Below are 12,480 nucleotides of genomic sequence, written 5' to 3' on the forward strand. Positions count from 1 at the left end.
GTCGAATTTATTGCTAATTTAACGCCATTGAAGGTCAAACAAAGGGTAAACGGATTTGTTCAAAAATATAAGTAATGGGTATTTTTTTCGTTTATATACAGAAAAACGATCACTGACCTTATTCCTCGAAATGTTTTTGTAATGAGCAAAATTAAAAAAAAATGGACAATCCCCATTGTTTCAATATTAAATCACTTAAGCAACATTATTTTTACCCCTAAATAATTCATGTCACAACGCCAAGAATAAAATGTAATTGTGACCCGTATAAAAAGTTGAGTACTGCTGCTCTATACGCATGTTAGCAATTTACCTCCATATTTAATTTGTGTCTGGGCGAAGCCCCGAAGCCGACTTTGGTTTAGGCCCTATTCATTTGCAATAATTAAATTCAGACCAACTTTTGGCTTCAGACCGAATTACGAACGAATCTGACGGCTTATTCTTAGAGTTCCGCACCCAAAGGGTAAAAACGAGACCCTATTACTAAGACTACGATGTCTATCTGTCCGTCTGTCTGTCTCCAGGCTGTATCTCAAGAACGATAATAGCTAGAGCGTTGAAATTCACAGATTATGTATATCTGTTACGGCTTTAATAACAAATACTAAAAAAAGGGTCTTAGCTCATACAACAAACGTGATTTTCGGCCGTTTTTGCTTTAAGTACTCATATGAATAATAGCTACACTTGAAATATTTAGAAAATACGTAATACTAATTAGTACCTACCTGTACTTTTACAATCAATAATAAAAATAAAATCTCATAACATAATATCTTTGCTCTTATATTTATATTTTTGCTCTTAAAATATTATGGTACGGAACCCTTTGTGCGTCCGACCGACCCTTGAGTCCGACTCGTACTTGGCCGATTTTTTTTAGAAAACAAATGTCGGCATTAAACAAGCGTGAATTAAATAATAGGCCGAAATTGTTGGCATTATTTCGTTTTAATATTTTACGTTTGATAGAAATATTCAATTTTAAACTTTTCAAATTCGAAATTGAATTCTAAAGTTGCAGACAATCTGGATAATTAAAAATCGGCCTCGGTTTCGACAAAAACTCTGTACGGTTCATTTACTTTTTACATGAGCTGCTATTGTCTAATAATTGCCTAATATGATGGATAGTGCGATTTCAAATTATATGTTTCTTGTATTAGTTAAACCACCATCTTAAATTAAAAAAAATGTATTTGATGTTTAATTAAATACATAATATATATTATTATATTTATTTTATTAACATTGAAGATAACCGAGAAAGTCCTTCATTTGCCAGTAGTAAGACCCGATGAGGCTAACCTAGGTCACCTACAGTAATCTACTAATCTCCAGTCGAAGGTTAACTTCGTTTCTTAATCAGTTTAAAACATTAAACCTTACAATGAGGCTCGATGAATATTCATCGAACACTCGTCAGCCAACAGAGACGACCCTAAAGCTACTTTCAATGAGGCGATTAGAAATTTCGTTTAAAACTTGGATTCGAACTTAAGGCGCTGTGGTTGTTGCAACTACGTGAAATAGGTTTTTTAAAACACGTTACTTTCTTTATTTAAGTATAAAATAAGTACCGTTTTAAAATTGAGAAAATTTCCTATACGCAAAGGTATATCAGTACACAATTCTGCTTGATAGAAAAAAAATCTCAAAGATGACTGTTAGGACGCTGTTTTTCATAATAAAATCATTTTATGGCTAAATTACACACTTTCTAGAAAAACAAAAATGTAGTATATGTGTCGTAACCTAACGTAAACGATTTGATATATTTGATTTGTGTAATACTAAAAACAAAAGGTTTTTACTCCTATTTTCTATTATCAAGGCACGCGGCGAGCGCGTAACAGCCACTGTACAAGGCGCGCTGATATGAATGTTATTTTGTCCTTAACGTCGATATTCGTACTGAGAGACATCGACCTGCTTATTTTAGGGACTACTGGGCCTTAAGAGGATACACCAGGGGCGAGAGAAATTGAAAATAGGTATTTGAAAATGTATTGCTGTCTCACCAATCTCAAGTCTCCCACCGCAGAGCGCGATAGAGACAACACGACAAAAGTTCTAATAAAAGAACAGAAAATCTTCGATTCGTTGTCCGCTGATTCCTTCTCCAAAACTTAACCGATTTAAGTAATTTTTTCATTAAGAATTAAAGCAAGGCTTGAGCTGTGTTCCTATGTTTTATTTTTTTTGTATATTCTAGCCAGTTTTGTTTTCTGGGTGTTTGAACACAGAGGAAAATCTGGCCATTTTTTTGGGTTTTTGGACGTTCTTATATTTTTTAATAATTAAATTATGAAAAAAAAGAAAACATAGGGACATGCTAATAGTGGCCATAGATATTAGGAAAAAAATCATAACTCTACCGGCATTATCCAGGGAGGAAACAGGGGACAGCGTTTGTATGGAAAAACGGCGGTGTGGAATCCTCTTAAAGCCCTTTCGAATGACATCATTTGATCGACGCGGATGGCGCGGGGCGTCCTGCGAGGTGAACTCGATTACTGTCACAGTGTTATAGTGCAGTGGGACGAAATATTATAAATTTCTTTTTTAAAGAAAATGTAATGAAGTCGGCCGAGACGTAGATATCTTTTATTCATAACCTGTCGCGGCGTGTCATGTTTTATTACGCAAAATTCATTAGCGTTATAAAATACTCTCCCCTGGAAAATGACGAAATAGAGGAAAAAGTGACAACTCCGTGCTGGGAAATTGTCCCGAGAAGGCGAATTTCGCTCCGTTTGACAGGCGCGAGGCGAACGTTTATCCGAATGGTAATTCGATGGCAGCCTCCGGATCCGAAACGTTTTTCCCGGAACCCCCGATGTCTTTATTAATATTTAATAGGACTTCAGAGCGCGGCGCAAAAAATGAAGGTCGACGCCTGAGCTACAATATCTAAAAATATCGCGCAGCCAACCCTTTTCTTTTATATTAAAACGTGAGCTTGCAATGTTGCCTAGTATATTACTATGTAGCTATATTAGTTTAAATGAAAATATATAGCGTGTATTTTGCTGAAAATCGGGCTGCAATGAGAAGGACGCAAAGCGACAAGTACTTAGTGGAATTGTAGAATATATTTGAGTTGTCACCAGTAAATGGGGCGAGAGTAAGTGCTATTGCCCTGGCACTGAACTTGCTCTTAAATATCACTCGAGTCTGTGCGAGAGAAGTTTAAGGACTCGTAGTGCAGGTCACTATTCAGTATTCACAGTTGTTTATATATGTAATAGCCTGGCAAAAGTAGCAGTAACATGTAGCATACTGCTATTTAATTCATATATTATGTAATCACTGATATTATGTACTCTATCTCTTGATTTCATATTGTCATCTCTACTCCCCCATAAAATGGTGCTTCCCATTGGAAACTCTTAATTTAATCCTTACCTGGATTTGAATAATTATAATTACAATTGGTAATAGTCATTATGCGTTACTAATTAATTCATGATCTCGATCATCAACACAGTTCCGATTAGTTCAGTATCATCAACACAACAGTGTTTCAAATTATTGAGTCTTTTCTACCACCTTTTCGGAATACTAAACTTGCAATAACAACAAACAGCAGTACGTTCCTACGAGGTATAATTATTAATTAGTAAGTCATTAACATCCGAGGTGGGTTAGTTTCACTTCTTCCATATTCCCAAGACGGTACAAAAACACAATTTTGAACATGAAGGTTATCATCACGAATGTTGCAGGTACGGCAGCCCGCACCACTCGCGGTCGCAGTCGGTGAAGGCGGCGCGGTCGCGCACGGGTGAGCGGCAGCTGCTGGGCCTGCCGCAGCAGCGCGCGCGCGTCGCCTCCATGCCCAACACCGGCGTCGAGGAGGAGTACTATCGCCTGCGACACTTCAGCATCACCGGTGAGTCCTCCTTGACAACCTTGATACATAAAGCCTACGTAAATCCATGGACCACTACCACCACCACTAGGCCGTAGGTATCAAAAAGACTCGACCCTCCTAAAACTCGATTTTGGAAGTATGGAAGGAAGTATTTGGACTGAAGTTAAGTCCATGTATCGCAGCCCGATACGTTATTTCCACTTACAGCTTAAGAAGCCATTTATTAAAAAAAAACCTTAGGTTACCATTGTTTTCTCTTAACATTGATGTTTCTTTGGCTCTTTGCTTTGCTATAGCTATAATTCATCGCCAGGCAAAGGTGTGGTGAACCGCGGCGACTCCCTGCGGTCGCGGCGGTCGCGATCCAACACGTCGGTGGCATCGAGCGCGTCCAGCACCGAACCCGCTACCCGGGCATCGGCGCCCTGCTCGCTCGCCTCTTCCAGGTACATACAGACCCCATTTCATAGAAATATTTACTGAGGGTATGCCCACACCGTCCAACCCACGTCTTACCACCATAGGCATCTGCAGTAAACACTGTTTTAGTAGTAAGGAGTAGACCAGGGCACCCTAATAAAGCACTGGATTCAACAAGTTAAACCCACCGATGTCCAGGTTTTTGGCTTGTGCTCTAGGTCTAACTGTAGTTACCACCACAACCCCGCCAACGTAGTCTGCAGAAGACATCTCTTCCGTAGATATAATATACCCGAATTTATGAACTGTGTGTAAATCTTTTTTTTAGACCTACGCATCACAGTAAAATGTAGTAACAGAGTAACTTCCTGTTATCATAACTGAAATGTATCAGACCTAACTAATACCATTTGCATGTTAGACCTTAACCTGTGCATGATGTGAACTGAACCCACCTGTAGTACGATATGAAGTGGCGATGACCACAGGTTCGGTTCCAGAGACTCGTCCGCTGGGCTGAGCGCGTACCGGGTACTGGTGCTGGGCGGACCGGGCGTGGGCAAGTCCAGCCTGGTGGGGCAATTCATGACCTCGGAGTACCTCCACGCGTACGACACTAGCATCGGTGAGTAATGTTTCCTACTCTTTTCTTGTGATTCATTTCGTTGCTGGTCTATCAGGCTTCTTGAAATCATAATGCTAAGTACTCACCTATGGTTTTCCTCGATAGTTTTACTCCAAATCGAGTAATAATAATTACTGTGTGTGTGGACCGCAAACTCACAGCTCGAAGGCTCACATCGAGCCGGCTCGATGGAATTAAATAGATAATATTTCGATTTAGAGTAAAACTATCGAGCAATGCTGAATGTGTGGACGAAAGCCCGAGCCGCGGGTTTTACTCGACGTTATTGCTCGATCGAACAAATCCGTATGTGAGTATTTAGCAAGAAAGGGTTGTTGTGGTTGGTTATCGCTTTCGACTTGGCTCATTGGGTAGGTATGGTAGCTCAGATTTCCGCTTAAAAATTGCATCGGTGAATCGTTTTATACTATGTGGAATGGCAAACTATGCACAATAAAGAGGCAAACAGACAGAAAATTTCAGACACAGGTATTGTACGGTGGTTTGGTTCCGTACAGAGTAAAAGACAAGTTAGGTTCAATAGGTTTATTGAATCCTTAACTTATGCCAAAATGGTTTAATGATTAAATGGTAAAGAGAGCACGCGAACCGATTGGCGGCTTGACGCGAACTGGTTAATTAAAGTAAATTATAATAACGCGTGGCGGCGTACACGCTGACAGTGCGAAACGTGATGTAGATATTGTCGACAAACTGTTGACCGTACAGGTATAATCTGATGTTGCTGGTATCTATTAGCGTTAAAGTACCCACTTGAGAGAAAAAGTGCTTGTGTAACAGAAGTACTTTGGTGAACCGTACACAATTTAAGTATTTTCGTTTTATTTATTGAAAACAATAAAACTTAACGACAGCTGCATGAAGGTGCTCGAGGCAACTAATACGACCACACATAAGCACCACATCCTGGATATTTACACACATTTATAAAAGCATCTTTAGTTCTTAGAAAAACCCTCACTAAAAATCCATTTCAAACGTTCCCAAGTACGCTCGCATTCATATGATTAAAATAAAAGTCTGAGCTGAGGTTCAGAAGCTAATTGGGATGTAAAAACGTTGAAGAGCTGTTGCACGAGCCAAGAACGGTAAGTTTTAAATAGTTTAACAAGTTAGGAGCTGAATGAACATTTTTATGGTTCATCTCGGAATCGTTTGCGGAGTTTTACGAGTATTTGCATAAAATATTATAAAGACAATTAAAAAGATAGAGCTAGCTGACAACAATTTTAAATGTAATAGATGGTAGTCCACTGATCTCCAATATACAAGTACGCTGGACTTATGATACCAACCTGCTTTTTGTGCCTATTTGAAGCGGAATCAGCACCCCCAATGCGGGGGAAGAGAACTAAATCTGACGTAACTTGCCAATGGCCACTTAATCGCTATTGGTTGTAGAAACTAGTATTAGTTCCAAGTACTCCCACTACTGCTATCAGCGCCAATATGGCGACTTTCAAACGTCATTTTTACGACAAATTTAGTTCTCTTCCCCCGGGTGGGGCAATTGGGGGCGCTGATTCTGCTTCAAATAGGCACAATAAACAGCTGTCATTTCAAAGGGTATCGTAAGACCAGCGTTTTTGTATAATAGAGTTCAGTGTGGTAGTCACAGCCTATAGACAACCTTAAATTGGAACTAAAATTCTAAATACAAATGAATGAAGCCCGCATTGCGATAGATCACTGCATTGGTTCACATTTCATGTCAAAGCTAGCCGCGTGGCAGTCAAATTGACTAGTGACAAAGCGTTGACCAATAACCGCGCGATAATTAAATTTGGACCGCCTTTGTGAATCAGGATTCATATCTGATTGAATTAACAACTATTTAGTGCGTCTTTTCCTGATCTAAAATCGTACCTACATATTCTGCCCAATTTCCTTGCTCCATTCAAGTGATTTTCCATTCGTGCCAGAAATTTTACCAGTCTCAGACCCATAAATATTCGATCGCGAACCTTATATTTACGTGTTTAACTGGCGAAGATCAAAGCATCGCTCCAGTGATCACGTCGAACGATAATGACGACTTTAATTACGCCGTTTGATGTTCCACAGCCTTCCAGATACAACAAAGGCTTACCTACTACCTTTTTCATTTTGCAAATTTCAACGTCTCAAACGCAATTGAGAGATTTTTTTGCGAAATAGATAATTAATTGGGTAGGAATTAGAAATAGGTTATCAAGCAGTTTTAAATGATTGAAGGCTTTATTTTGAACTTTTCAGACGACGAGTCTGGTGAGAAGTCGGTGTGCGTGCTGCTGGCGGGCGAGGAGTCGGAGATCACTTTTCTGGACGAACCTCCCGATTACATGGTGGTGAGTGACTGAGGCATTACTTACAGTAAAATTGTTTTTGCCTTTAGACATACTAGATACTTATGACCTCTAGGGAATTGTAGGCCGTTGGGGCGGTAAGTAAAAAGGACTATTAAATCTCGTTTTGAAACCTTCTGATCTCAGGTGCCAGAGAGTTATATGTCGTACAATAGGAAGTAGGAGATAAGGAAAACATCAAAATAAATTCACTTACATTTCCGATGAGAAAGATTGCCCCACCCACGCAACACGGGTCCGACTGACATATTAAATTACGTACGTACCTTTATTGAGCAGTCGCACTAGTTGAACATTAGTTCTTTTTATTATTTAAATTCTTTAAACTCATAGAAATAATACACAGTAGCACAAAGTAGCCAATCATCACGTCGTCTAATCCCTTGCTAAGGTATACTTGTTTTATGGAATCAGTCATCATCAGTGGGAGAGCCATGCTTCGGCACGAATGGGCCGGCTCTACCGGAGAAATACCACGTTCTCATAGAAAACCGGCGTGAAACAGCGCTTGCACTGTGTTTCGCCGAGTGAGTGAGTTTACCGGAGGCCCAATCCCCTACCCTATTCTGTTCCCTACCCTCCCAATAGGGGAGGGTAGGGAACAGAATACCTTCCCTTCCTATCCCTACCCTATCCTATTACCCTATTCCCTCTTAAAAGGTCGGCAACACACTTGCAGATCTTCTGATGCTGCGAGTGTCCATGGGCAACGGAAGTTGCTTTCCATCAGGTGACCCGTTTGCTCGTTTGCCCCCTTATTTCATTTAAAAAAAACCAGTAGTTCGCTGTATGTTGTGGCTTGTGATATTATCTGCTAGGTATCCACAAAGTTGTTTTGAGAACAAAGCGATGATGCGATTAATATTTGTCGAAACTTCGGGCCGTTAAAGTTGGGCATTATGAGTTTGCCGTGACAATACCCCCACTATACATCCAGATTATTGGGATCACGCTCAAAGCTCCCCAATCCTACCAAACAATAGGACACAGATTAAAATTGAGGGCCTGATTAAATGTGAAATGGAAAACTTCTGAAAAGAGGAATCATAACACATTTTAGGTCCTTAGGCTTATGGCATTAGCCAGTCTAAGAATTAATCATAGATTAACATCATGCAATATATTTTTTCTTATTTATTACAAATAACGCGCGTATCTTCATAAGTAATTATTATTAGCAATAACTCAGACCAGTTATAGAGGTGTAGGAGATGAAGCAAAATATAGAAAGCACATTACTTGTCGAAACGAAATGATTGTCCCAGAAATGCTTCTTGGTGGATCACTGACTTATATAAATGCAATCCATTAGAGGTCCTCTGCTAGCAGAGGTGGTGGCACAAATGTGTGAACACGCGCCCGCGTTGGTAGCCGCAATTCCTACATTTCCTCCGAAGGAGATCTATGTGTCGATATATATATTTTGAACAATTTTTATACAGACGGAAGGCTGTGCGCACGGGTACTGCGTGGTGTACTCGACCGCGGACCGCGCCAGCTTCGCGGAGGCGGAGCGGCGGCTGCAGGCGCTGTGGGCGGCGGGCCACACCTCGCGCCGCGCCGTCATCCTCGTCGGCAACAAGGCGGACCTCGCCCGCTCGCGCGTCGTGCCCACTGACGGTGAGTCGCAGTATGCCACTATAGGTACAGACAGCTGTAGTCAAAACCACGAGGTTATTCGTAATGTGGAAAACATTTGTATGATTCCTGTCATCTGTGCTGTATCGCACGTTATTCTCGTCTCCAGATTGGCCTATGATGGATAGCATGTGAAGACATTAGTGGATTAAGTGGGTAACTAACAATTTGAAAAGTGACGGTTTTTGCATAAATGGAGGCTTCAGGACCAAAAAAATTATTTGAAATCAAAAAATGTGGATTCTATGCACAGCTAAATATAGTAGCTAGTTAATGAAGTTAGTAAGTTACAAAGTTTGTTCAAATTGTAAAAGAGAAAAAAGTTGTAAAATCTTCGCTGCCAGCTACGAGTGCTACGACATCCACTTAATATGTCTTCACGTACAAAATCATAATATAGGCGAATAAATAATAATGGACGTCGAGTTTGCGCTAACGCTCTTTTATATTTTCGAATTCGCGATTAATCATGGCCGACATTGAGAAGTCGCATGATGTTATTGCTGATATCACTTTGTCTTGATAGGATTTATTTACTGCGGACAACTGCATAACAAGCTCGTCGAGTCGGATTAAACTCCGCATAGAAAAAAACTAACATCTCCACAAATACTTAATGCGTATAAAACTTTTCAATTAATCGGACCCTAGTATTTTCATTACGTCTTCCAGGTGAACCCGTTTTAATCTCGATGTCGTTTATCACGGAGCACGAGGCGGATGGGGAAGAGGTCCGACGCCCCATCGCCCCACCTGGGGTAAACATTATGTAGCGGTGTAATAGGAGCAATTTATATGCGAAGTAACGCTGCTGGCCCGTTAACACGATACTCTGTGCGAGAATCGCCGTGGAAGTGACTTTAAACGAAGAATAAACGTTAAGATTATAAAAACCTACGTAATTTAAATGGTAATTCTCAGCTAAGCCATTTTGGTGCAGTACTATACGGAAATTAGCTACTCGTATTCAGGGACGGACCGTGAGCTTACGGGGCCCTGGACTGAAACTACTTAGGGCCACAACATTTTAACTGTCAGTTCGTAGTACCAACACCTAAATTGTATAATAACCATGATCGTAGGATTCTTAGGGATACCAACAAAAATTTAATAAAATTATGAATTATTTCGCATTATCGTCTATTTTTGACTTGACTTAGCTGGGGGCGGAGGCCCTTGAACTCATGGGGCCCTGGGCTTAAGCCCAAATAGCCATATGGTAGATCCGGCCCTGCTCGTATTTAGTTCGCATTAAGTAGAAATAAATGGCAATTTAAAAGAAGACCGTCCTTTCGTAATTTTCCCAATGATACAGTTTAGTACAGTTCAATAATCATTCAATCAAAAATATGATTAATGAACTGTACTGAACTGTATATGAGTAAAAAATATAGGCGAACATTTACATAAGTACGGTACGAAAAACTTTATAGAATAAAACACGTACTTATACCATTCTTACTTCACAAGATAATATTGGAGGCATTTGAATGGAGGTAGTAAATTACAGTACATAATTAGAATTTCTAGCATCAGGAAACTGACGGGGTTCGATTCCGGTAGGGGCTTAACCTGAGCCAGATTGATTGGCACCTCGTACCGGGCTCCGAGAGCTAAGCCCCGTGTCGCCGCAGACCGACCACAAGCTTCCTAGTTCCTATTCCTATTCCCAGGCCAGAGTTTCAAGTCTACTTGTACCGTTCTTCAAAGTTTGAATGAATTGAAATTTAAGCCGGTGACCTTATACTCACTTGGTAAAAAAAGTTTATGTAGATTTTAAGGAGTCTGCCAATTCATCTATGGATATCCAACTTAAAGAAATGTATCAATCCGCCAATACCAATAACAAGCTTTGGTTTTCGCAGTTGCGATTGCGTGTGGCTCGTTTGTGCCACACACGTATCTTATTGCCTGCTTAATATTTAACTACCTGTCTAAATAATACGTCACGGCGGCTGTGAATCTTCAGGTTTAAAGGCTTCGTGATCTTGGCACTCGTATTTTATTTCAGTGCCGAGCTGATCAAAGGATTTCTACGTTTTAAATACGAGTGACGAGGTGAATAACATTTTAAGGTAGAACAACTCTCAATGTTTGAAGTTCACCAAATCACACGCCTCTCCTGTTTTCATTCACAACTGTATCTGTCAAATTATTGCCTCAACCTATAGTAAAATACCTCAAGTACCATCAAAAAATTTACTCATAATATGCACATTGTGGACCTACCTTATTGGTCGGGTTATGTCAAGTCAAAGTTATTCGTTATCTGTTGGCTGGCTTGGCATAAGTTGACCAAATAACGAATGCCCCCGAACTGTAATAAATAAGTTTCTCTGAAAGTACTTACGCTACGTAGCAACAACAGTTTGTAGTACGTCATTTCGGCGCTCGTCACGGACAATTAGGCGAGGACTGTCCCCGGCCGTTTTACATTTAATTACCATCAATTAGAACAAACTTTGAGATAAAAGCCCCGCAATTGAATTTACCATTTTTGCCAACTCCCCGCAACGACTCGGGAAATTTATGTGCCGAAACAAAGTTTGGGGGCCGAAGTATTCGGGCTGAAATATTTTCAGGTAATTTTGGAGCGGAGTGGGCGGTGCCGGCAAAGTCGGTTAAGTGGCCGAGGACCTCTCGACGGAGGAATGTGTAGTTGGACCAGTAATCGCTTTAACAGTGCTCCAGTGTTTCCTTTGATTTGCGAACTGTTTCTGGGAATCGGATTGTATTGTCTAGTATCATCAGACGCGATATTCGAAATTAGTGTCGGTGCTTTTAATACACATGCTTAAATGCAGGAATAGTGCCCGCTATTGTCGTATCTATGATACGAAATTCTCACACAACAGTGACCAAGATTTGTACTACCGGTGGTAGGCATCTGTGTAGCCCCGACGTTCAGAGAATATTTGAAAAAATTTATTCTGAATAAAAAATTTTGAGTTTGAGTTTGTAGGGAAAATCTTTATTTAGGATGGGCCTCTACAGAAACTATTAATACGAGGCATACTCCGATTTGCACCCAGCTATCGCTGACTGTGTTTCGCTCACACACCCAATGATCATCATATTCTATTCCATACCATTTATTACACAACCTAACCTTTATATCGTCATCACGTTACAGAGGGCAAGGCGCTGGCGACGTCGTACGAGTGCAAGTTCATCGAGACGTCGGTGGGGATCAACCACAACGTGGACGAGCTGCTGGTGGGGCTGCTGACGCAGATCCGGCTGAAGCAGCAGCACGCGGAGCGCGCCCGCAAGCGCAGCACGTCGCGCAAGACGCGGGCGCGCGCGCGCTCCCCCGCCGCCCCCGCCGAGCCCGACCCGCCCGCCTCCGCCGCCAGCACGCCGCGCAAGCGCACCAGGCTCTCCGCCAGCGTCAAGGTATACACTGGCTTCATCATCTTCAAGTTTACTAAACCTCGTTTTAAATTTCACCCAGATTAACGGTTCTGGAACCTTTTTACTTTTATCTAGGTGTTATATTTTAACAGTAATAATATAGTATTTAACATTGTACCACAACCGGTCGTAGGCAC

At 41.0% G+C, this 12,480-nt stretch overlaps 1 protein-coding gene across 2 annotated transcripts in view; it reads left to right on the top strand.

Annotated features, from left to right (window-relative positions):
• LOC121728540 (leukocyte receptor cluster member 8 homolog) overlaps positions 1–12,480 on the top strand; it is a 138,045-nt gene that overhangs the window by 124,569 nt on the left and 996 nt on the right. Inside the window, exons 5-10 of one of the 2 annotated variants that reach the window (XM_042116712.1) lie at positions 3,732–3,898; positions 4,194–4,326; positions 4,801–4,925; positions 7,182–7,273; positions 8,734–8,911; positions 12,063–12,325. In XM_042116712.1, coding sequence (XP_041972646.1) covers positions 3,732–3,898; positions 4,194–4,326; positions 4,801–4,925; positions 7,182–7,273; positions 8,734–8,911; positions 12,063–12,325 — 958 coding nt within the window. Of the gene's footprint in view, positions 1–3,731; positions 3,899–4,193; positions 4,327–4,788; positions 4,926–7,181; positions 7,274–8,733; positions 8,912–12,062; positions 12,326–12,480 lie in introns of both variants that reach the window. The other variant, XM_042116704.1, reaches the window with a different exon arrangement.

The sequence above is a fragment of the Aricia agestis genome, chromosome 1, assembly GCF_905147365.1.
Source record: "Aricia agestis chromosome 1, ilAriAges1.1, whole genome shotgun sequence".
In the NCBI taxonomy this organism is placed as follows: Eukaryota; Metazoa; Arthropoda; class Insecta; order Lepidoptera; family Lycaenidae; genus Aricia; species Aricia agestis.